At 48.2% G+C, this 26041-nt stretch overlaps 1 protein-coding gene across 2 annotated transcripts in view; it reads right to left on the reverse strand.

Annotated features, from left to right (window-relative positions):
- Nucleotides 1-26041, reverse strand: part of LOC146789717 (WD repeat-containing protein 48-like) — a 404338-nt gene that overhangs the window by 183694 nt on the left and 194603 nt on the right. For both annotated transcript variants that reach the window (XM_085632054.1, XM_085632055.1), the window contains one exon: nt 6536-6623. In XM_085632054.1, the coding sequence (XP_085488180.1) occupies nt 6536-6623 (88 nt within the window). The remainder of the gene's footprint in view (nt 1-6535; nt 6624-26041) is intronic.

Below are 26041 nucleotides of genomic sequence, written 5' to 3' on the forward strand. Positions count from 1 at the left end.
AATGGTGGATGCGAACAGAGCACTCCGACTGGGACAGGACAGGACATCTGCTCAGAAGTGACTGGAATAGGGAGAGTTGCAGAAGGTCTGCACACTACAGCCTTTTTGGAAAGTCCAGGACAAGCAGAATTACTTGAAGTTGTGCTAAGATTGGACACAACTCTTGAGGAAGTTGGGTATGGGGGAATGCATAGTGAAGTTAAAATACCACATCATTCAAAACATATCCCACAAGGATTCTTGCAATGGAAACTGGAGGGCAATTAATTGTGGGCTTTTCGCATTCACGTGTGTTGAAAAGATCCGCTTTAGGCATGTCCCACAGGGCGAAAGATGTTGTACCACCTCTAGATGGAGGCGCTACTCATGATTGAGAAGATGATGCAGACTCAATAATCCAATACCTTGGGGTGCAGAATTTACCATACGCAGTAAATTCAACATCTCCAGGACATTCGTACTGTAAAGCTTCATCATGCAGTTTTTGCAATTACCAAAATAAGTATATAAATTGTATGTTATGTTGAAATTACAGATTGTAATTCATTGTTCATGATTGGGCATATGTTTTGGTGTAGATTGACGACAGTTCACGAAACTAAAACAATCTTCTATGTTAAGTTTTGGTAATGGACCTCCACCGATCACACATTCCTATCTTCTTTTTAAAAAAAACAGTATTTGGAAATTGGGATTAGGTAACTGTTGAGGTTACCTGCTAGGCTTGGCAGTAAGGCATGCCAGACTCAGGGAGGCTTATGATAAGCCTCTACGCAGTGGGGACCTTACGAGGGTGGACTCCTGGCAAATGCCCATTCTTTAAAACATCAGTGCCTGCCAGAAAGTTGGCTATCCAGCCATATTCCTTGCATTTGTGCCCAGAGCGTCAGTTTCCTGGCAGAATAAAACAAGGCCAATTTCCTCCTTGCTTGTTAACATACCCCATTCCGGTCATGGTGTCTATTAAGATCAGGCAGATCAAATGCGAAGGGAAGGCAGGAAAACCAGACTAATTGCTGTCAAGCAAGTTGCTGTGCAAACCCGGCTCTTGCAGAGAACAGAAACTTCTGACCTCTAGTACCTCCAGATATGCACTCCACCTCAAGGTGGAACCATTCACCACTGCTAGTGAGAAGCAAAAGGGTTTCCATTGCTTCGGGATCTCTTCAACCAACCAGGATGGCTGAGCTCACCCTCATGTTGGGAACGCTGCACAGGGAGGCACCACTGGACAGCCCTCATGTCCGGCGTGCATGTGTGACAATATGATGCAGGAAGCCAAAAGATGAAAAACCATCAGGAATACAATGGGAATTCTCTTCCGAAACATCAAAATACTATCCTTAATGTCCAAGACACTCTGGTGAGGAGAGAAAGCCCACAGAGATGTTGTGTCCTCTATTGCCCCTATGAGCTCCAAGTACGACTTGGGCAGGTTGATGGAAAAGCCTAAGTTGAACACCAGGGATTGCTTTGGATTTTAGGTGGTCCACCAGCAGCAGACACAATCCTGCCCTAACCTGCCAATCATCCAGGTATGGCAACACAAAGCTTCCCGACCTGCGCAGATGTGCTGCAACCACTTATATGACCTTTAAGGAAATCCTGGCTGCTGATGTTAGTCCATACAGAAGGACCACAAACTGGTAGTGGGAGGAGCCTTCCAGGAACTGCAGATGCTTCCAGTGACTGCAGAATGGTTATGTAGAAATAGGCTTCATGCAAGTTGAAGGACATCAGCAAGTCGTCTGCTTCCAGTGACAAAAGCACTTGATCTAGGGGCAGCATTCTCAACTTTTCCTTGCATAGGTAGAAGTTGAAAATCCTGAGCTCCAGAATCTGACAGACTGCATTCCTTCTTTTGAACCAGGAAGTATTGGGATTAGCACCCCTTCCCAATCTCCTGCTCTGGGTGCAATTCCACTGCTCCTGTTTGCAAAAGAGCCACCACCTCCTTTTGTAGGATCAGTGTGTGGTTGTATGAATGAAGGGATTGAGATGGGTGAATCCAGGGAGCGGTCTGTTGTATCCGCTTTCTATAATCTGTAGGATCCACAGGTTTGTCATAATAGCATTCCAAGCCGGCAGAATGATCGATACCCTACCCCCAAAGTGGTTGTGTGTGCTCTCTTAAAAGTGAACTATAGCGGTTTATCTGCTGGTGCGGGGATGCTTTAGGAAGGTTGCTGGGCCTATATGCCTTTGAGCTTGCCTCAACCTTTGCACTGCCTAAGAAACTGGTTAGGTTTTTTAGATGGGTTGTACAGGCTGGTGAAAACGAAGTCCTTTGGAGTACCCTCAAAACGTCCTGTATTACCTGTGAAGATCAATTGCTGGAGCCTCCAGGACCAAATTTTAGGGGCTCACTAAATCGTTAGAGGACTCAATATGCTCTCTTGCTGAACAGTCAACAGCCATCAAATGGCTGGTTTGAAAGTCACATGAGAAGCCTGTGCAATGCAGCCAAGCAATTTCTTTTGGCAATGGAGGACCCCATGGCCCTCGCCACCAAATACACAATTTTCAGGCCTGCTCAAGGGGCCTGAGGGCATCCTGACCATCACCATCTCCTCAGCAAACTGTCATTCAGGTTTTCATGCAGCCCAGATACCACCAAGCCTGCCCCCCCTCCCCCAGTACATGGGTGGATCTGGCAAGGCGGCTTGCAGTGTTCATTAATCTCAGAACCAGCCTCCCAGCTGAGAACACCTTTTTGCCTATGGCTTCCAACTTCTAAGATTTTATGTTTGGTGATGCTATGGAAAAGGCTTTAGAAAGACTAGGCTTGCACTATCAAGCTCTCCTGGAGAAGGATGAATCGAGATTAAGTCTGGATCTCCTGGAGATAACCCACAGTAGTCAAGTTTGCTGACTGATGGGGCAGATGTCGGATTGTTCCATGTCACTTTGATTGGCTCCATTAGAACATCATTAAATGAGGCAAGTGGTTTGAAGCAGATGGAAGTATCTTAGTCAAGATACTTGACTTGGTCTCAACTGTGGGATGTGGCAACCCTAGCACCTTTGCTGTCTTCCTCAAACGTGCTGCAAATATCCATCTCTGGCAAGAAATCAAGCCCATTGTCATTCTGTATTGCCAAAGAGTTCATTTGTATGAGACTCCAAGAGGGAGCAAGTTAGCTCCCTCACTGGTCTTATCCACATGCAGGATCACTTGGCGAATTTGAATTGGATCAGAGCCTGATCCTCTCTTTCATCCAGATATTGTTTCCCCGGTGCAAGGCAAGGGTGGGTGCATTCCCTGTGCCTTCAGCCAGCTGTTGTGCTTCCCTTCTGCAACACATAAGAAGAGTCTTAGTTTGTGGGGAATGGATTGGACAGTGGGCATAAGCAGGTGATGGCATCTGAAAATGGGCCGACAGCAGAGCGGGGGCTATCAGCAAAGTACTGGGTGTCCTGAAAGCTCTGGCCTACACCAGAGGGCACCTTGTAGCATGGTTTTGAGGCCAGTTGATGCCACGGAAATCCTCACCATGTACTCCAATCGGAGGTCTAAATGGTTCAATAGGGACGGTGGGCACACCAGAGGGAATTACAGCATTCGTAAACTGCGCTAGGATATCTGCAACAGATGTTCCTAGTAAGCTAAGAAGGATGCAGGCATTAGAGCAGCATATGGGTCCAGAGCAGGAACCGGGCCTGGAAGTGTAGCTAGTGTCAGCATGGGCTCTTCTACCAGATGATACAACCCAGCTCTGATTTGTTGAAGGACTTCAATGGGGTGCAAAAGTCAAGGAGACCTACCTCACCAGCAGCAGTATTTTGAGATGGGACGTTTTGTTGACTCTTCTTTTTGTGAAGATTTTGAGGAAGGAGAAGAGTGTGGCTTGGACTCAGACCTGGACAGTGATTGGCACAGAGCATGTAACTCACTACATGCACCACAGGAAGTTTTGCCTCCTGCTCAATGTGTTAGTGTACACGAGGCTGCACTTGTCAAATGACTTGTAGTGCTTCAGCCCAAAGAACTATAGTCAGACCTGGTGGGGGTCTGAAATCATCTGTCCATGGCAGAGGGGTAGGGCTTAAAGCCTCATATTTTAGTTGTGGATGGAATACTCCTAAGCAATGCAAAAATATTTTTTTGTTGATTCACAGAGAGCCGCATGGATCTGTGTCAAGGAGTGCAGATATAAAGGAAATTACATCAGGACGCCGGAATGATGCTACAAGTCTCCAGTGAGGTCCTCTCTGAGCTGCAACTGACACCAAGCTGGAGCCAGCAACAACTGGCACAGGAAAGCTATTGCGAAGTTTCCGCATCCCTCTTGTGTCTGGGTATTCAAGAGGTGAGGAATCTGTAGGAAGAAATATCCATTAGAATGGGAAGTTCTTAGGAAATGACGAACCCTAGCAATACAGGTTATACAAATGTGCATATATACTGTAAAAATCATATTTTACACCCATCTACAGTTCTTTGGCAAGCATCTTTAACATAGGTGCAAATATTGAAAAACTAGCAATCATGTGGAGAAGTGCTACAAGTCAACCGCGTGCAGGGTTATTTATAATTGATTAAGCGTTACTTGTCTGCTGAGATCACTCTCTCAAAAAGGATTCTGCAGTGCAACAGCAAATACAATGTCAACTTTGCACCGTCAGTGCATTTTCAATCAAAGGATCTATGAAAGTCTAAGAACGGAAAGAGACTTAATGGTCCTCACAAGACGTTCTCAGTCAGACTAGGAGAACGTAGTTGGCATTTTGTTTTTGTTGAAGTGACACTAGAGTTTGAAATTCTACAGGATTACTAATACGGCTTAGCATGACAGTTTGCTGCAGAGTTTAGTGAACAGGACAGGAAAGGACGATACACATTAGGGAGCTTGAATGGAGAGTATACATTAGCTTGAGGTTACATCCATAATACAAAGCAGTTTTCTCACACAGGTTAAATACTGCATGTAAGAGGAAAAATTACTAATACAAGGATTAGTGGTACCATGGCCACAAATCAACCACTATGTGTACCACTTTTCTTGAGAAACTTGTAGAATGGAGGAACACTGAGAAAAAGAAAAATCAATTGAGATATGCAAGCAAGCTATTAAAAGTTAAGACATTTCTTGGGCACGTAATTCAATCAGCTATTAAAAGCTTGCATATCTGTGACTAAGTCAAGGACTTTGCATAATCTGAATAAATCTAGGTGAGAGATGAATAAGTGAAAGATGGGACAAGATGACCATTTGAATACTTCATAGCACTGGTGCATACTTCTTAGAAACTGCTCTGGCAGTGAGATTCAAGTGCTATGTGATGTTTAAGGATATAAACTATTCAAAAGTATACCCATCAGTAAAGGGTTTGCTTTGGAAGCAGGTAGGTTAAATTAAACTGAATCTGTAGTCTTAGTTACGCATTAGTTTGTATATATCCTTCCTCTCTTTTTCGGCTTCTCGCCACCTCTTGGGAATAAACATGACTTTGTTCATTAAATCACCATGGTTTTCAAGGCAAATCTCCTTAGCATTGGGAAATCTTGCCGCAAATGCCTTTTCTTTTTCATTAGTACACACAGAACAATGTGTAGATGAAAACATATGCGAACATTTTTGTAAGCAAGACAAAGTAGCTTGTCAAGGCAAACATATTTGTGCTAAGGTGGGAAGCCATTTCCGAGAGGGAAACCGGAAACTATATTTTATGTTGGATAACCGTTTAAGAAGGACATTTTGTGTTTATTTTGTAAAAAGATTGCGGGAGCTGATCAACTTGCAGTCTCTGGATTCTGTTCAGAAAAGATTCAGATTTACGACAGAATGAGGAAAAACATCAACAAAAAAATCAGGGAGCTTACCCTAGGCAGGGGCATTCACAGACATTTGCAGGGGACCAAAAGGCATGTTTATGCTTTCCTGACGACACAGACTGTTGAAATGCTGTCGTTCTTCCTCACTAACCCCTCACCTTTGACAAATACCTCACGAGGGTCAGGCTTGCTAATTCTCTGCTACATGGAGCTACAGATAAGCAATTTGCCATGGCTGGTTTAGGATCCAATTGAGCTTCAATTGTGCAACATGTTAAGGAAGCATACATTGTTTACCAGAGGAACTGCAGTAATCGATTTATTTCACATGAACCTTCTGCCTAGAGAAGAAAAGGTGCACAACATAATCCTGTCACTAGAGGAAAGGGTCCTTCAATACAAACGAGAAGCACATTTTCTCCAGGAGAGAAGCTTAAAAGCGTATAGTTGAACTTAAGCGCAAAAAGATATTGCAGCTCTAGAATAGGTATACCAACTTTTTTTCATATAGCGTTTATATTGCAACTGAGCCATTTCTCGATGCTGTAAATAATCTGGATTACTATTACCCAATTTACTGCAACTTTGTGTATAAAAACCTGACATGATGAAAGCCTGGTCTGACCATGACTGATCTGAATTGCTGCTATATCTGGAGAAATAATGAAAAGCAGATGGCCAGCACGATCCTACAAGTAAATTTCAAGAGGAAGCACATTTTATTAACATACAATCCGTCAAGAAAATTAAAATACGTACATCCACAGTGATATCTATCACCCATTGTGGCACTGTTTCGTTGAGAAGCATAGATTCAGTTTCACCCCCAGAGTCCCGGCATAACAGTCTAGAAAGAGAGAAGATAGCTTGTCAACAACCACATAAAAAATATCAATTATAAACGCACCCTAATTGATCATTTGTCATTTTTTAATCAATCGCGCTTACAACAGTGTTTGTCAAGTATGGCAGGGATCAGCAGTCACCAAGAAAACAAATGTATTCAATGAGAACAAAAACACTACAATTTACAGAAAGACTACGATGCAGCACAGCAATGGGCTAATTTGTATTGCGTGCTATGCAGAGAGGTAGTATGACTTGGCTCCAACTACTCAACATGCAACTTCTGATATTGTGAATCATGGAGTGTTAAAAAAATAGTGTTAGATCTGACATCCTTGGCTGCACTCTTTTTGCTGCCCTTAGCACTCTGTGCACTTTACCGTGGCAAACAAGTGGTAAAGTTCTTGAGATAGCTCCCTCAAAGAATATAAAGTTAGCATTGACTAATAAGTTCCTAGAAAATGGTACTACATGTACCCAAGGCCTGTAAAATAAATGCAACAAGTGGGCAAAAGCACTCATTGTGCGTCCACTAAAGTAGCACTGTAAAACATCTCAGGCCTGCCAATGCAGCCTGCAGTGCAGTTTTAAAAACAGCCATTTCGATCTAGCAAAATAAACCTTTTGCCTGCTTGCGGCTGGTATGGGTCACAGGTGGGGGAGGGTTGTGATCGGAATTAATCAAATAAAGTTTTTAAAAACATACCTCGAGGCCTGGTCCCGCATCTTTCCCGCTCCCGCATCTTTCCCGCTCCTGCTCTCCTGCCTCAGACAGGACCAGGAAGCCAGGCTCCCTCCCCTAAGCCAATCATAATGCTGCAATTGCAGCATTGTGATTGGTCTGAGTGCCGTCACACGGCGCTTAGCCATGGGCTGGAGGGGGTGGGCATGTTCTCCATGCAGGCTGTAATGCAGCCTGCATGAAGAACAGGGAAGAGCACGACTGGTTTGGGCGGCCCGAGAGGGCCGACCAAACAGTCATTGTGCATTTTGGAGTAGGCAAACCACTCCATCCCTGCCCGGAGAGCAGAGCCCACCCATCGCAAAGCAGCAGGATAGGAAACCTAAAAGGACAATAACTAGGTTATTGTCATTTTATGTTTATCACTGCTTAAAAGCAGTGGGGCGACGCTCCTCTGCCACAGCGGAGGAGCCGCCCATGCTTTTGCCAGGTCTAAACCTTTTTTAAATTCATGTAAGTCACCCCTAAGCTAAGCCCTAGAGACCCAGAGGGCATGACACCTGCTATGTAAAAACTTTTTTTAATTGAACATGTGGGGGATATGTTCCCATTCTGAGCTCAGTGCACCACACCCAGCAGAACACAGAAAGCAGCTGCTATCAGGCCAAATTGCAACGGTAAAAGCATGAATCCTCGAGATAGAACCTCCTGGGAGTGATTGATTCCATAGGCTTATACAGACCAGAGTTCCAGGATATAACCTGGATTTGGCTAGGATCAGTGAGCCAGCGTGACCGAGATCCAAGATTGCCGCCATGAGCGGGATTGAGGGCGTGGCTCACTTCCGCTTAGGAGGCGTGTCTTCTCAGTGAAAAACGGCGGCCCCAAAAGACTCGTGAACGCCCAGCTGACCACCTTCATCGAAGATAACTCCATCCTAGATGCATCCCAGTCTGGCTTCCGCAGCAACCACAGCACCGAGACCACGCTCCTCTCCGCCACCGACGACATCCGCATGCTGCTAGACCAGGGACACACCGCAGTCCTCATCCTCCAAGACCTCTCCGCAGCCTTCGACAACGTCTCACATCGCACGCTAGCCGCCAGACTCCACAACTCAGGAATACAGGGATCCGCCCTTGACTGGATCCAATCCTTCCTCTCTGGCAGAACCCAGAAGATCAGACTCCGCCCCCTTCCTCTCCAACCCCACTGACATCTGCGGAGTACCCCAAGGATCACTTAGCCCGACGCTCTTCAAAATCTACATGGCCCCCATCGCCGCCATCAGACAGCACGGGCTCAGCATCGTATCCTACGCCGATAACACCCAGCTCATCCTCTCCCTCACCAAGAACCCAGAAGACACCAGACTCTGCTTCCAGGAAGGAATGAGAAACGTAGCAGCCTGGATGAAGGATAGCTGCCTAAAGCTCAACTCTGAGAAGACCGAGGTCCTCCTCCTCGGACCCTGCACCTCAGCATGGGACAACACCTGGTGGCCCCCCGCCCTCGGGAGCCCACCCACCCTGACAGACAACGTACTGAACCTCGGCATAATCCTCGACTCCTCCCTCTCCATGACCTGCCAGATCAACGTCGTCATGTCCACCAGTTTCAACTGCCTCCACATCCTCTGTAAGACCTGCAAATGGATCCCCCCCTACTGCAGAAAGACTGTCACCTATGCACTAATAACCAGCAGAATAGACTACGGCAACGCTCTCTTCGCCAGAATCAACAAAACTCTTCTACGCAAACTCCAAACCATCCAGAACGCCGCTGCCAGGCTCGTCTAAGGGACTCCGCGCCACAAGCATATGACCCTACATCTGCGAAGCCTCCATTGGCTCCCCGTCGAGAAGAGGGTCACCTTCAAACTCCTCACCCACGCCTACAAATCCCTCAACATCGGCCCCAAATACCTCAACGACCGAGCATGTTTGCACGTACCCAAGAGGAACCTCCGCTCCGCTGACCTCGCCCTGGCAAAGGTCCCCCGCATCCGCAGAAACAGAACTGGCGGGAGAGCTTTCTTCTACATCGCAGCAAAGACCTGGAACGAGCTCCCGGTCAACATCAGACGCTCCCAAACGCTTCACTCGTTCAGGAAGGACCTCAAGACCTGGCTTTTCGCTGACCCAGACCTGCTCCCCCCCCCCCCCCCCCCACCAGGCACCTTGAGACCCTCACGGGTGAGTAACACGCTATATAAACCTCTGATTGATTGAACCCAACTCTTAATAGATCTTGCAAAAGGAAAGAGTCTCTAACTATACATCTAGAGGAGGGCATTAGAGACATGGGTCTCATTGGGATCTGGAGTGAATTACATGGGATGGAAAGATAATACACCTTTTACTTTAATGTTCATAAGATTTCCACAAGAATAGATATGTTTTTACTCCGAGACGCGTGATCCCACAATTCCTAGAGAGCAGTATAGAAACCCAGATTTTGTCCGATCATGCCCCAATCTTGGCTTGGTTCGATATGCAAGGAGTCTTCACCTGACCCCCTCAATCAAACACTGTTGGCTGAACGAGCTAGCTTTTAATGATCTGCTAATTTCAGACTCCCATCAAGGAGGCCCTCAATTTTTACTGGGAAAATGCAGAGCATGACACCTTGTTCATGGACCGATTGGGACGCACCAAGATTGTCACAGATGGGGAGTTTATACTCCATATGATGGGATGGGTTAGGGTGGGGGTCAAATCCTCTCCTCATGCCTATTTAATTATTCTCCCGACTCAGAAATGAATGATGGACTCAGAGACTGTTCTGATTCACAAACCAATATACACTTCCTACAGGCCTAGAGCTTTACTAAATATTGATTAAAAAAATCTTTACAAAAATTCTCTGGAAACAACTGGAAAACGTTTGACTGCATCTAATACAGCTAACCTAATCTGGGTACATTCTAGGGAGACAGGCCAGGTATACAAAGGTTTGTCAACCTTTTTCAGGCTCCTGAAAATCAAAAAATCCAATTCTTGCTGCTCTCATATGCTGAGAAAGGCTTTCGATGTACTGGATTGGCAATACACTTTTAAAGTCTAAGACCAGACCCCCTTGGTCCCGGAAAAAAACAACCGGATCAGAGCTATACATGTTCATCCCACAACCAGGTTGCGCATTCACACTGCACTGACTAATCAATACCACTACGAAGGGGTACCAGACAGTGTTGCCTTCTCTCCCCCAGCGTTTTAGTACTGGCCCTTGAGCCCCTGACCTACAAAATCAAGTCTAACCCAAGGATCCGGTTATCGAGGTTGATAGCATGACTTATAAACTAGTCTTTGCATAGTATACATTAGGTTTCCTGAGTGATCCATGGGAGTCACTCCCTGCACGCTCATTCAAGAAATATAAGCCAAGAGTCTCAGCTTTAACATTAAATATGAGAATTGAACTGCAGTGGGAGTCCCCACCCTTCCACCTACCTGGAGGGTCTCTTCAACAGAGCACAATCTTCGAATTGAAACGTACTCCCAGGACTATTTAGGCATATTTAACTCCCCTCTGTGAGCCCGTTAGTACAATGTGACCATACTACCGCTACTAAATACATTACACAAGGACTTATACCGTTGAGGCAAACTTGAGATTTTCTGGTTTGGACAATTAACTTTTATAACAAGCATTTGCAATGCAATCGGTATTAACCTGGGTGCTGAAACATCCACTGTTCTCTAACAAGGAGGGAACGTAAGCACCAAACTGCTCGACACGCTAGGTATCTGAACACATGGAGAAAAATATTGCCTTTCAGCCGGAAATGGTATAGTCCAAAGCTGTTTTTAAAATAAAATCAGGGCCTCCGGTGGTCATATCACTAAAAATATAGGTTTGAAAAAAAAATTGTCTACGGGTGCTCGTGGAAGACAATTTCTATGGACTGGAATCCAGAGAATGCTAAAGTGATTCTGTTATTTTACTGACCTCTGCTGGTCGTTTTCTATCAAGAAAGTTAAATATAGACAGCTGTTAGAAAAATTAAAAAAAGAAAGTCCCTCAGCAGAAAGCAATTCTGATATTTTACTGACCTCTGCTGGTCGTTTACTATCAAGACAGTTAAATAAAGGCAGTTGAACAGAAAACAAGTCCCTAAGCGGAAGCAGACAAGTCCTAGGGGTGATATCCAGAGCCCACAAAGTACATATACACATAAGTATATACAAAAGTATATGCAAGGGCCCACGAATGGTCGACCTAAAAATGAACCTCCTACCCAAGATGCTGTACATCACTCAAACCCTGCCCCTTCTGTTTCACAGGGAGGTGCTCAATTCCATGCAGAACAGACTACTAGATTTTACCCGGAGATCCAAAAAAAACCATAGTGGCCAAGAAAACGCTACATATACACAGCGAGACCTGGTGTAGGAAAGTAACATCTACTTTCATGGTTCTCCCCACTTTTTGCTGGTGTTATTCTGTTTTCTGACTAGTCTGTCTGGGATCCTGCTAATCAGGACCACAGTCGCTGTGCTCTCCTTAAATTTGACTATGGTAAGTACTTTGGTACCTTCCCAATTGGCTACCGATGTACCCTTATAAGCCCCTAGTATATAGTACTAAGGTACCCAGGGCATTGGTACCCCAGGGGTCTCCCATGGGCTGCAGCATGTATTATAACACCCATGAGTGACCACTCAAACAGTGCCTAAAGGCCTGCCATCGCAGCCTGTGTAAGCTGGTGCTAGCACCACTTACAACAGATATAAGTTTCCTTATATCCGAGATCACTGCACTTAAAACCTATAAGTCATCCCGAATACATACCTTTCAATCCTGAAGGCAGGCTGATAGATTATAAGTGTGAGGGTGCCTTGCATGAGCAGGACACCCCCTACAGACCCAGGAGTCTATTCGCCAGGCCTTGTAGTGCGGTCAGCCATTTTATACATATAGTGGACATCAATTACGAGATGTCCAACTATATATTGGCTGCACCGAAACCGCTCCTGTTTGGTATCAAACATGTTGAAATCCTACCCCAACACAGATTCCAGTATTGGATTTAGGATCCCATGTACTGAGGGGCTCCCCTAGAGAGCCCTCCTGTATTCCCAGTACCAACCTTTCAGGGTAAAGCACGCTAGTGCTGCTGCCGACCACAGACAATTCTGCAACCCTGCTGCTGAGTTGAGCTCGAGCAGGGAAAGGTAGAACAATAGGTTTTCTGTCACAGGGAGTTGTGACCACCTGCCAGACAGGACTTTGTGTATTGGGATGGGGTGGGGGCGCTTGCCAGCACCACCAGACTGCTTTGAAGGGCACATTTGGTGCCCTCCTTGCATACTCCAGTTGGAACCAGTTCAGGGAGCCGTTGGCTCCCACCCTGGCGCGAAGCTGAACAAAGGACATGGGAGCTTCCTTCCCTCTGTCCAGCCCCACCTCTTGGAGCATTCCCTGAAGCGTTCCAACCCTTTCCCTAGGGTAGTTAAGGGATTACCTCTGTGTGACTCTTCAGATTTGTTGTGGGACAAGATTCAGATCGGAAACCACTTCCACTTCTACCATCTGCGTACCTTGGACTTCGCCTGGAACCGAAACTGTATCAAGGAAGACTCCTGCTGCTTCTGGTCTTATCGTCCTGCTAGTTTTCTGCATCGTCTGTGCCTGTGCTTCATCCAAGTTCATCTCCAGGCCTGTGGGCATTAAAGACACCCGAAGTAATCTCTCGGCGTGAAGGAGTTACTTCTCTGCATCTGCAGGCACCGCAACAAAGCTGACTGGTCTGCTGCCCCCAAGGTCCCACAGACTCGGAAAGGCTCAGTAACACAGATGGTGGTTCTGCCACTTCCTCGAGGTCTGCACTGTCTTCTCAGCAAGTTTGAGCATCCTCCTCGGAACCGCTAGAACAGACCCCTGTGCACCACATTGATTCGAAGTTGCCAAGGTTTGTTGACTGTCCTCCAGAGATCTTCGGGCTACAAGAAGCTCCAGCCTCCAGCATCTCTTGCTACCAAGATCTTCGTCCTCACCGCATCCTCTGCACCGTGGGCCTGCATCCTTGGTGAGCTGCTCGAGGTGCTCTTGAGACTCCTGTGCCTTCGGCCTATCGGTCCTCTTGAGGGTGTTTTTTTTACCTCAGTGGGCTCTCCTGCTTGCTTGGGGCCCGCTCTGACTCTCCTTGATTTGGTAAGTCAACTGGACCTAGCTGGTCCCGACACTGCACCTTCTTTGTTTTCCATGTCTCTTGCTGCTGTCAGGGCTTGTTGTTGCTTCTGCCTGACACTGACCCCCTGGTTCTCGACTTACAACGTGGGACAGCTCGTGAATGGCTCCTGGTCTTCCACAGAGTCGCCTGATCCTCACAGCTGCAGAGACAAGGTCACCATCAATTCTCCTGCATCTTCCGTCATCGGTGGTCACTGGTCTTCCAAGCCTCCTGGTCATTCCCAAGTGGCATAGACTGTCTCCTCTGCTTGCAAGTACTTCTCTTCAAGAATCCATCCTTAGATTCCACAAGACGTTTTCACCTTCTTCACCAGCGGCATCTTCACTGAAGTCCTCCACTGTGGTCTACGGTGGTTTCTGAGACAATTTGCACCAGGCTTTCCTGGTATAGGTATCTTGGTTCGTGGGGTATCCACGGGTGAGGTGACTCTCCAACCTTCCATCTTTTACGGGGTTTCTTCAGGGTCCAATGGGAAGGGTCCTTCTTCAAACTGAAACTACGACTTCCGTATTGACGTGTATTGAGTACGTGGTTGTGTTTCCAATCTGCACACAGCCTTCGTGGGGTTCCTGGGTATTTACCTCGGGTGGTTCCTTGGCTCCCAAGCTCTTCTGAGTCTTCTGGGTCAAGTCTCGACTTTGGTCGCAGTTCGCATTCCACTTCTTTAGTATATGGATTGATCTCCGCCTGGAGACCACTGTTTATTTGTGCTTACTTACCAGTTTCCTTCAGAACTATCGTGTGTACTGTGTTCATATTGCTGTGAAGGATATACAGCAATGTGTTAGTAAGAGTGTATAATAAATAACTATTTTTATAACTACAGTGTGTGGTTCTTTTTCGTTTAATTTACACTATATGATTCGTTCTGGTAAAACAAGCTGCTAAACACTCCTTCTGGACTAAGCCTGAAGGCTGCTCACCACAGCTACCACTCAGAGCTTGCTATGGTTGTCTAAGACCACTAAAATCACCATAAGGGCTGTCTGGATTACTGCAGGGTGCTTTACTTAACTAAGTGTGCACCATATACTAAGCCAGCCTCCTACATTGCTGTGCAGCAGTTGGGAGTTAAGCCTGCACGGTTTTACCAGCTAATCTAGATGTGGATTTAATAAAAAATACTCACATATAAAAATATTGTTGTAAACAAGTAAGTTCTACTGAATGGTCAGTTTGGTTGTTAAGAGCCTAGCAGAACCCTTTCTGCAGTCTTTGGAAGTTCAGTATTCACTAGGGTAGGTAGGTGTGTGTGTAAAGGTACATGCACTCTAAGGGTTGCACAATAAGTGCTGCAGCTCTTAGAGGCCTTTCCTGGCCACAGTGGCCTTGATTCCTATGGTACCAGTTACAAGGGTCGTACATGTGGCCAAAGAGTGCCAAATGGGTTTTGTATTAATGCAGTTTTAGCGAAAGAACATAGGTCCTCGGTACCAGGTTGGCAGGAACCCAGGGCACAATCAGTCAAAGTACATAAACAGTTTGGCACAAAGTGGGGGTGACCATGCAAAAGGAGGGCACTTTCCCACAGGGGTTGTCCCTAGTGACCTCAATTCTGAGCATGACCAGGAGAAATCTGATAACTCCACCCTGGTAAACTCCGATCCCCCAGGGAATAGTATTGATAGCACAGAGGGTGTCCCTAGAGGTAGGTCCACCTTGTTCCTCCTGGGAGGGTGCAGAGAATGCAGGGTAGGTCTAGGTCCTCCTCTGCCAATTCCAATGCTTCTGTTAATTTCATAGGGACCACCATCTTTAGCTAGAGGAATGAGCCTTTGGAAAGGGAGCACCACCTGATAAAACTCAAGCTCAAGGAAGAACATTTGGTTCTTGATAAAGAGACCCTGGAAGTCCAGAGAGCTAGAAAGAATTTGGGACTAGTCTCATGGTGGCAGCACTGGTGTACATAGAACAGGGAACCCTCCTTTGACACTAGGAACCTTAGCAGGATAGTCCCTCTTTACCAGGAGGAGGAGGATGATGTCCATAAATGGATCACTGCTTTAGAGAGGGCCTGTAAATTCCAGAAGGTCCCTCAAGGGCAGTGGGCAGCTATCCTGTGGCACTCCTTTGCTAACAAAGGCAGAGACAAGCTCCTCACAGTTAGAGAAGAGGATGCTGATAATTACTAAGTCTTGAAGAGTGCATTCATAGATGGGTTTGGTTTGACAACTCAACAGCACAGAGTTATGTTTAGGGACACACAGAAGGAACACACTCAAGACTGGGTTGATTTAATAGGCAATGCTATTAAGGCTCTGGAAGGCTGGATTCATGGACGCAAGGTACAATACTATGAGAGATTGTACAATTTGTTGATGAGAGAGCACATACTTAATTGTCAAAAATCAACAACTACACCAGTACCCGGTGGACTCCTATCTACCATTTCCCGGAGAATTGGGAAAGAAGGCAGACAAATGGGTCCGCACTAGGATTAAGCAGAAAATCATGGTGGTGGAGGGGAGCAGAAGAAGCAAGATTCGTCTAAGGCCCCAGAGAAGGATGGGGATAGGGGTAAAGATAAAAAGGAGTCTTCTCAAGGTACCTAAAATCCGACTTCTGGGGGTGAGTCCAAAACTCCAACAACTCTAAAAAGAAACCTTGGTGCTGTGTAAGAAGCAAGGCCATAGGCAAAGGGATGCTAATTGTCCTAAGGCCAGCACCAAGGAAGCTACTACCACTGCCCCCAAGGCAACTGCTCCCCCTAGCACCAGTACAAGCAGTACAGATCCGAAGGAATTAGTAGAGTTAACCGTGGGTTCTTGCCTCGTCAGAACACCTACTTTGGCAAGATCCATACCACTCTCACAGATTGGGACAGCCTCTTTACTTCTAAATACTACTAGCTTGAGCAAGCGCAGGCAACAGCCTTTGATTAATGGAAAAGAAGCTATGGCTTACAGGGACACAAGGGCAGTGTCACACTGGTGACAGAGAAACGTATGTCCCCTGAACAGATCATACTTGGACAATTGTACCAAGAGACCAACTCTAGCAATGTCAGGACTGATCACTCCTTGGCAGTTGTGAATCTCAGTTGGGGACGGGTAACAGGCCCTAAAAGAGTTGTGGTTTCTCCAGACCCACCTGTATATTGTCTGTTGGGAAATGATTTAGAAACTTCAGCCTGGTCTGAAGTGGAATTCAGGACACATGCAGAGATGATGGGAATATCTGCCAGTGCATTTTCCGTCACCTGATCTCGGGCCAAACAGCTAAGCACTGAGGGAGTAATGGATCCTGAAAGAATGGACCAGCTAGCTCCTAAGAGAAGGAGCAGGAAGGGTAAAGATTTATCCTCCTTCCAAACTCCCAGTAAGAGTAGATCTCCTTAGGGAGATGATCCCAGTTCCTGTGAAGGAACTGCCCCAGAGGAACATGGGCCTGACCAGGCAGATTCTTTGGGGACAAGAGGCCCTTCCAGGGCAGATTTGAGTTTGGGGCAGACATCCTGCCCCTCTCTTGAATAGCTCAGACAGCAAGCTGCTGCTGAGGAGGCAGGGAATGTCAGTGGGTCCCATAGGATTGTAGGAGACTGGCTTAATATATGGTGCACACTTACGCAAGTGTAGCACCCTGCACTAATTCAGACAACCCTTATGGTGATTTTTGCGGTCTTAGACAACCTTAGAAAGCTCTCCAAGTGGTAACTGTGGAGGGCAGCCTTCAGGCGTAGTCCAGAAGGAGTTTAAAGCAGATTGAATTACCAGTAATTGATCTTACGGTGCAGGTTAAGTGATTAAACCACACAGCATAGTTATAAACAATCACTAACACATGACAATCACTAACACATGGCAATATCTCCTATCCGTCGATAATTATAAACACGATACACACAAATACTTTGGAAAAAGAACACAAATACACAGTGGCCTCGAGGAGGGGATCAAACCATATACAAAACAAGCATTGGCATAGCCAATAGGTCTCGCCTTTGGGACATTATAAGTGTTTAGCCATGCAACAGTTAATGTTGCACCAAGGATGTTTTGCTGCATAATTAAATTCTTATAAGGTCCCAAAGGCGAGACCAATTGGTTATGCCAATGCTTATTGTCACTGCATCCAGATATATGATACAACAAGTAACATCATACCTACAACAAGTCAGGACTATTGGCTATGTCAATGGTTGTTAGTTCCAGAAGATAAATAAGTAGCAACTATGGCTTGTATATAATATTGAAAAAGCTTCCACTTAAAGCCTTGTTGACACCACAATAATGTTGCTGCTCCTCAGTTTCAAAAAGAGAGGGGAAATCCAGATAGAATATGACTCTTTAAAGGATTTCCCTTCCCCTAAAACGCTCACCTGGCATGACATCATGCCGTAACTTCTCTCCACTAGTGAGAAGCGAGCAGTGTGAGCACGCGCACATTGATGTGCCTGCTGTCACTGCAGTCTGGGGAAAAAACGTACCGTCTATGCCAGGGCACAAAACAGAGCACGATGGAGACCAGTTTCAAGCTCCCCTTTAAAAAACTGCTGGTGCTCACACTGGTTAGTCCCGGCCCACTTAAAGCCCTGCTCCTAGGCACACAGTTGTAGACACTCTGGGCATTCGCTACTCCCTCACCCCTATCTGCGGCTTCCAATAGCTAATATCCTATGGGTACAGTTGCTGTTAGTACCTGGTTATATGTTTTCTGAATACCTGGCGCTCTGCCTATCTGAGCCCTCCTCTAGGCCCCTGTCCTCGCTGACACACTTACAAAATAGGTGAACACTCCTCATGGAAAGAGGAGGGAAGGGTGAAAAGGATTGAATTGCCAACTTTTCTCTGCAAATCAGGTCTGCTCTATTCCTCCTGCAGGAATAGGGCAGGCATGATTTAGGAAGTAGGTGTAGAAGCATGTCTTTAGGGGCACCCCATCAGACATCCACAAGGATTCCACCCACTCTCAAACCCCATCCCTAAATAGCTGTCACTTTCAAGTATTGTACACGGGTGTGCGTCTGCACTCTACAAATACCTGTGCCACAGTACATAGGTACATACATGTAGGTGGTACATTTTTTCCTGCCTAGCCCCTTACTTTTCTAGTATTTTACCTACACGACGAATGGTTCTTTCTGTTCTGGAAGTTGCATTTATTTAAGGGTCCACACCATGTACAGTGAATCGCATGTTTTGATGATCACCTTTTTAACCCTATCAATGAGTGCAGTGTACTGGTTGCCTTAAATTAATATCTGCTGTATCAAAAACGGTAAAAATAATTCTTAACTGTAGTGGCTCAAAATATGCTGACGAGAGCATCAAGTTTATATCCTTTGTTTTCAGAAGTGGAGGGGAGTGCACAGACAGAGTGGCTCAGCACCTGTGACCCGGAATTCCTGCAACGCTTAGTCCTTGTTTTTTCACGCCATATCCCCATCATCTCTCCTCTGCAGATTCCATGAATGCAGATGGGTGTTTTCCCTTTGGTGGGTTCTATTTTTGTGGCGGCTGTTCAAATAACAGAAGAAGAATTTCCTGACTAATATTAGACTATAACGGCCTCCGGTGTCCCGTCGTTTGGTGACTGTGAAGTGACTTGTATGCGGATAACATTGATCCCCAAGATAGCTGTGGCCATATGTAATTAGTGTAATGTCATGGCTTGAAAATACCGGTTTGCTCATCAGGAGAACAAACAGATGCCTGGCTTTCTAGTCTGAGGCTCGGGGTCACGCTTGTGTCCGGGGTTGGTGCCGGAATAGCAGGAATTCCTTTTTTGTAATTCCAGGATCTAGAATCGAGTCTGCAGATCAATCACACACAACACAAAGCCCTCTGTTCTTTGGACGACCCCCTGCCCGAAATAGGCTTAGGAGGGCAGAGCGTTCCCTCTGCCGTGAGCTCACCAAATCAGACATCAAATATATCTATAAAACAACAAGCGCGCGCCTCGAGCTGAAAGGAGGCAGCAGGGGAGGGGAGAGATGAGGGGGCCTGCTCCGGTTTCCTTCCTTGCGGGAGCGAGCAGGGGCACCATATGTTTGCAAGTTAATTACAAACATATGGTGTCAAAGCTTGCTCCCGCAAGGTAATCGCTAAACGTGCACGCGTTGCCATTGAAAGCAATGCAACGTGTGCACGTTTTTAGAGCGAAAAGCAAATCGATAACAAAAGGTCTTTTTCCTAAGCAGCGCATGCGCGCTGCTAGGCGAGACCTAAATACTGGTAGAAGAACCACGACTTAAGTTGAGAATAGACACAAAAGACTTATAAGAGCCGGGGAACCAAGGAACCACCAAAGGTGAGTATCTAGGAACCACACAGAGGTTGTGTGCAGAGTGGAAACACGACCGTGTGCATAATGTAAGCCAATGGGTAAGTCGAGGCTGCAATTTTAAAGAAAAAAGGACACATCCCAGCGGACCATGAAGAAACCCAAAAGGAAGATGGAAGGTTGGAGAGTCACCCCACCCATGGATACCCCAGGAACCAGGATACCTACACCAGGGAAGCTGGGTGCATAGGTTCGAAGTGATGCCGGAAACCGCCATAGACCACAATGGAGGACTTCAGTGAAAAAGCCGCTGGTGAAGGCAGCAAAAAATTTTTAAAAAAAAGAAGAGTCCCGTGGAACCCAAAGGTGGATTCAAGATGAGAGGTACCTGCAAGCAGAGGGGACATAGTCTACGCCACTCAGGAGTGACCAGGAGGCACGGGAGATGAAAGCCCACCGATGTCGGAGATGCTGGAGAATTGCACGGTGTCGAAGTTGCAGCAGTACGGACCTGGAGACGCTGGGCAAGACCATGATCCGTTCAAGAGCTGTCCCATGTCAAGACCCAAGGGGTCACGAACAAGCCTTGGCAGTGGCAAACAACGTAGTTGTAGAAAAAGGTGCAGTGTCAGGATCGGCAAGGTCCAAGTGACTCACCACGAGCAGGTAAGTCAGAGCAGGCCCCGAGCAAGCAGGGGAGCCCACTGGAGCCAAAGAAGACCCTCTAGAGGGCCCACAGGCCTGAGGCACTGGAGTCGCAAGAGGACCTTGAGCAGCTGCAAAAAAAGGATGCAGGCCCACGGTGCAAAGGATGCAGTGCTGGCGAAGATCTTGGCTGCAGGAAATGCTTGAGGCTGGAGCTTCTTGGAGCCCGAAGATCTCTGGAGGAGAGAGTCAACAAGCTTTGGTAACAGCAAGTCGACGCGGTGCACAGGGGTTCTGGTTCAGCGGTTCCAACGAGGGATACTGGATTCAAACTCGGTGAGAAGGCAGTGCAGGCCTCGAGGGAGTTGTAGAACCACCACCTGTGTTGCTTAGTCTTTTGGAGTCCGTGGGAGCCCAGGATCAACAGACCGGTCAGCTGTGTTGCGGTGCCTGCAGATGCAGGGGAGTGACTTCTACACTCAAAGGGAGATTCCTTCAGGTCTCTTGAATGTCCACAGGCCCTGTGAAGAACCTGTATGGAGAACGGACACAGACGTTGCAGCAGACTTGCAGGACAATGAGAAAAGGAGCAGCAGGAGTCTTCCCAGTTGCAGTCTTGGTTCCCAAAGCTAAGTCCAGAGTGTCCAGATGGTTGAAGTAGAAGTTGTTTCGGATCTGAATCTTGTCCCACAATGAATCTAGGGACCCACCCACAGGTAAGCCCTTAAGTACCCTAAGGAAAGGGTTGGGACGATTCCGGGGTCCCTCCCAGAGGAGGGGCACATACTCCCATGTCCTTTGTCCAGATTCGCACCAGAGCGGGAGCCAATGGCTCCATGAACTGGTTTTAACTGTAGTAAGCAAGGAGTGCACCAAATGTGGCCTTCAAAGCAGTGAAGTGGCACTGACAAGTGCCCCCACCGTGTCCCAATAAACTAAGTCATGTCTGGGAGGTGGTCACACCTCCCTGTGACAGAAAACCTATTGTCCTGCCTTCCCTTTTGAGAGCTCGGCTCAGCAGCAGGAGGGCAGAATCGTGTCCCTGGTCAGCAGCAGCCATAGTTTGATGTCTGGGTCTAGAAGACTGGTACCGGGAGCACTGAGGGCCTCCTGGAGGAGCTTTACAGTACATGGAATCATACTTTTCACACCGTTTATGGTGTGGTGGTAGGATTCCAACATGTTTGATACCAAACACAACAGGGTTTGTTACAGCCAGTTTAGAAATAGCCATAGCGTAATGAAGCATGGACACTCCATGTATCTTAGTGGCTGATTTACTTACAACCCGGGAGAATGGACTCCGAAGATTGTAGGGGTGCCCCACTCATGCAGGGGCACCATCCGACTTCGAACCAAGCATCCTGCCTTCAGGATTGAAAGTCAAGCCGTAGGGGTGACTTATAGGTTTTAAGTGCAGTGAACTCAGATATTAGGAAATGTATATCTGTTGTAAGTGTTGCTGGCACCAGCTTACACAGGCTGCAATGGCAGGCTTGTAGTCACAATTTGAGTGGTCTCTCATAGGTGGCATAATGTATGCTTCAACCCATGGGAGACCCCTGGTATAACTATGCCCTGGGTACCTTAGTACCATATACTAGGGAGTTCTCAGGGTACACCAGTAGCCAATCTGGAGTGTACCCAAGTACTCACCATGTCCAATTTAGGGAAGAAGCACAGAGACTGGGGTCCTAAATAGCAGGATCCCAGTCAGACTAGTCAGAAAAACAATTACACCGGCAAAAAGTGGGGGTGACCATGGAAGCAAATCCTACTTTCCTACAAGGATCTATTGGGAAGATGGGCTTCTGTTCTCGGAGTGTAGAGACCCCAAGACTGGTGCCACCAGGAGGTTGGTAATACCGCAGAAGTTAAGGGGTTTTCTTCTATCCCTGGCACGACATTCCCCTTGAAGTACATCTTGGCCAACCTAAGTCTTGGGACAGGCTTGCCCCTCATTTTCACTGGCACCAAATGTCTGAGGATACCAAGGAGTTTTGTCGCCCCGTTGTCACTTGACAAGCTAGTGGTAAGTCCGGTGGCACTACAAAAGCCCCCTTAATTCCACTTCCACTAGTTGAGGCTCTCTTTGAGAGGGTAGGACTAGACATTGTTGGTCCTATAAACCCTCCAACAGCATCTGGACACGGTTACATCCTAGTAGTGGTGGACCATGCCACTAGGTATCCAGAGGCTATTCCCCTTAGGACCACTACAGCTCCTGTAGTGGCTAGGGCCCTTCTGGGAGTCTTTTCCAGAGTAGGTTTCCCTAAGGAGGTCTTAAAAGACAGGAGGTACAAACCATGTCTAGTTATATTGCTGTCATGTGGAAAGAGTGTGGAGTAAACTAAGTTTACTACACCCTACCATCCACAGTGCAATGGGCTTGTTGAAAGATTAAAAAGAAACCTCAACGGTATGATCATGGGGCTCCCAGACAAGCTCAGGCGATAACGAGATGTCTTACTACCCTGACTTCTATTTGCCTACAGAGAGGTTCCACAGAAGAGGGTTGGCTAAACCCAATTTGAACTTCTGTTTGGACATTCAGTTAATGTAACAGCCACCTGACCCGCCACAGCGCAAGGAGGGCCGGACCAGAAGCCAGCGGCGTGGGCGGCCAGAGCAGAGGCACGCCACGACTGGGTCAAGCATACTGGCGGGAGGCGAGAACCGAGTGCCGGGTCTCCCCCGCCATCAACGGCAATCGGCCCGTCTAAAGGGGACGACGCTGGCCTGACGTGGCGCCATTTCAGCGAGGGAGAAGACGCACTGGGTGCAACGGCGCGGTGCCGAAGAGGACTGGGGCAGTCTGCGGCACAGGGAACAGCCGGCAGCGGGAGGCAGGTGACACGCCCGCGGCGCAGCCCCCGGGAGGGCGATCCCCGGCATCTCCCGGAGTCGAGGGTGGCCGTGCAGCGGACGACGCAGGCCTTGCCTGAGGCTTGACGCTGCAAACGCGGGCGGAGCGAGGTGTGCGCCAACTCTCCTGGTAAGGAGCCAACAGGGGGTCAGAGGCCTGCACGCTGCCGGGACAGGAGGAGGGCTGACACGTGGCCCCGTGGTGGCCAGCGACAGTAATTTTTGCACCTCCGTGGCGGGCACTCACCCCCGCTGACCGTCCGTCGCAGGCCACCATGGGGGGGGGGGAAGGGCCAGCGTGGTGGAGCACAGGCCAGGCTCGACAAGTATGCCTTTCAGAAAGACCGAACTGCCTCCCCCCCCCTGACAAGGCCAAAGAGATCACCCTGGCAGATGTTATGGCCACACTGACCCAGATGCAAACCTCTATTGGCACGATATCCACAGATGTGACGCTGCTGAGAGCTGACGTCGCCAAAATCAGCACTAGACTGTCCGAGGTCGAAACGACTACCGCAACCCTTACCAAAGACGCGACCGAGAGCAGGAAACGCATACAGTCGCTGGAACGGGTTCAAAAACAGCTTATGGACAAGCTCGATGACCAGGAGGGGAGGTCAAGGCGGAACAACGTGCGCGTCGTGGGGGTGCCTGAGAGTGAGCGGGGGCCGGCACTGGACCTCTGCGTGGAAAAGCTTATCACGGAGCAGCTGCAGCCGCGTGGACTTTCCAAATTTTTCTCGGTCGAAAGGGCGCACCGGGTGCCTGGGGGGAGGCCGAGGCCTGGGGCCCCCCCGCGCCCGATCCTGGCCCGCATTTTTAACTTCCGCGATAGAGACGCTATCCTTCAGGCGGCGAGTACTGCCCCCCCGCTACGGGTTGACAACTCCACAGTAACCCTCTATCCGGACTACACCGCGACAGTGTGGCGGCAACGCCGAGACTTCATCGCGGTCAAAGCGGAGCTGCGCGCTCGAGAACTTAAATATGCAATGCTTTACCCGGCAAAGCTGCGGGTGGAGGCGGAGGGGCGCACATGGTTCTTTGCCACACCGATGGAGGCCACAGAGTGGCTGGAGGTCTGGCGCCCGGCGGAGGCATCGGGCGGGGCGCACCCATCGAAGCCATTCTGCCTCCCCTGAAAAATCTGGAGGACCCTAGACCGCGGGAGACTGTCACTGCGCTACGTAGCTGGGCCGCCATGGCGCGAGCGAACTTCAGCAGCGGGAAGGAGGCGGATGCCACATGGGTTTGGACACTCACAGTAGACTCGGACAATGAAGGGGTGTCGCAGTCATGATCTACGAACTTTGCAACATGCTGTTGACCGGTTTCCTTAATGGACACACACATGGTGCGGGGATCGGACGAGGGGCACTGGGCAGCCATTCCCCGGCACGCAAGTAGAAAGTTATGGGAATTAAGCACTCTGCTAAATTGGGGTGGCGGGTAGTTTTAAATCCGCTGGGCAGGGAGGCAGGGAGGGGGGTACAGGGGCGTTTTGGGAATGTTGGTTTGTGTTCTGTTCTAGGTTTAGCTACTACACAATGGCAGACTTTGCAACTCAGACCTGTTAGAGATCCACGGGGAGATGCGCGGAGACGACTACTTTCCACCACCCTACATGGCAAAGGAATCGCATATTAACACCTGGGAGGCCACCGTTAGCTCCACGGAGGAACAAACACAGCGACAGTCCCACACTTACTTTTCTATCGTGGAATGTGAACGGGCTGGGAGATAAGATTAAACGAGGGCTGGTCTTACAGTATCTCAAGCGCAAGGGGCCGGCAGTGGCACTCCTACAAGAAACGCATCTGGTAGGCTCGACCACGAAAGCACTGGACAGATGGGGTTTTAAGATGGCGATACATTCTGAGTTCACGTCTGTGTCCCGAGGGGTTGGCATATTGGTAAACAAGCGCTTCCCACTGATTCTAGTCGACTCCCGTAGGGAGGAGCAGGGCCGATTCGCGGCGCTCACCTGCCAATGGGAGGGTATAATGTATAATTTGGTAACTGTGTACATCCCACCGACACTCCACCAGGATACGCTCTGGGCATTAGGGGAATTCCTGCTGACATTACCACCAGGGGAACTCATTATGGGCGGGGATTTCAATGCAACTATAGACCCACTACTGGACAGGTCATCATTCAGAGATCACGGTGGCGCCACCCCCAAACTGCGCGAATTCACGGAGGCACTCGGCCTCAGACACCTGGAGGGCCCACTGTCCTGAAGACCGACAATACACCTTCCACTCAGGGGCTCACAACACCTTCTCCCGCATAGACTATATCTTCACGTCACCCGCAGGGTTTAGGGGCATGACCGACGTTTCCCATCTGCCCAGGGGCATCTCGGACCACTCTCCGGTAGTGATCACATTTACACTTTCTACCCCACGTAACCGCAGGATATTCCCAATTCATCCGGGATACCTCAAAATCCCCACAATTCGTAAAGCCCTTCAGGCGACGACCAAACATTATTTCGCTGAAAACAAGGACCCGGAGATAAGCCCTACGACTTTGTGGGAGGCGTACAAAACAGTCCTTCGTGGACAAGCAATCTCAATGATTACAGTTTATTAGAGAACCCAGCAGCTTGAGGTGCTTAGGCTCGAGCAGGGGGTGAGAGAGGCGGAGGCCAACCACGCCACGCACATCGATGATGACACCGCGCATAATGCCCATATGGCGCGGCAGGAATATCGCTCCTATCTTTGGGAAGCCGCATGAGCCAAACAGACGGCTGCACGGCATACTGTTTACGAGCTGGGAGACTAGGCGGGCAAACTGCTGG

The sequence above is a fragment of the Triturus cristatus genome, chromosome 10 (assembly GCF_964204655.1).
Source record: "Triturus cristatus chromosome 10, aTriCri1.1, whole genome shotgun sequence".
NCBI lineage: Eukaryota > Metazoa > Chordata > Amphibia > Caudata > Salamandridae > Triturus > Triturus cristatus.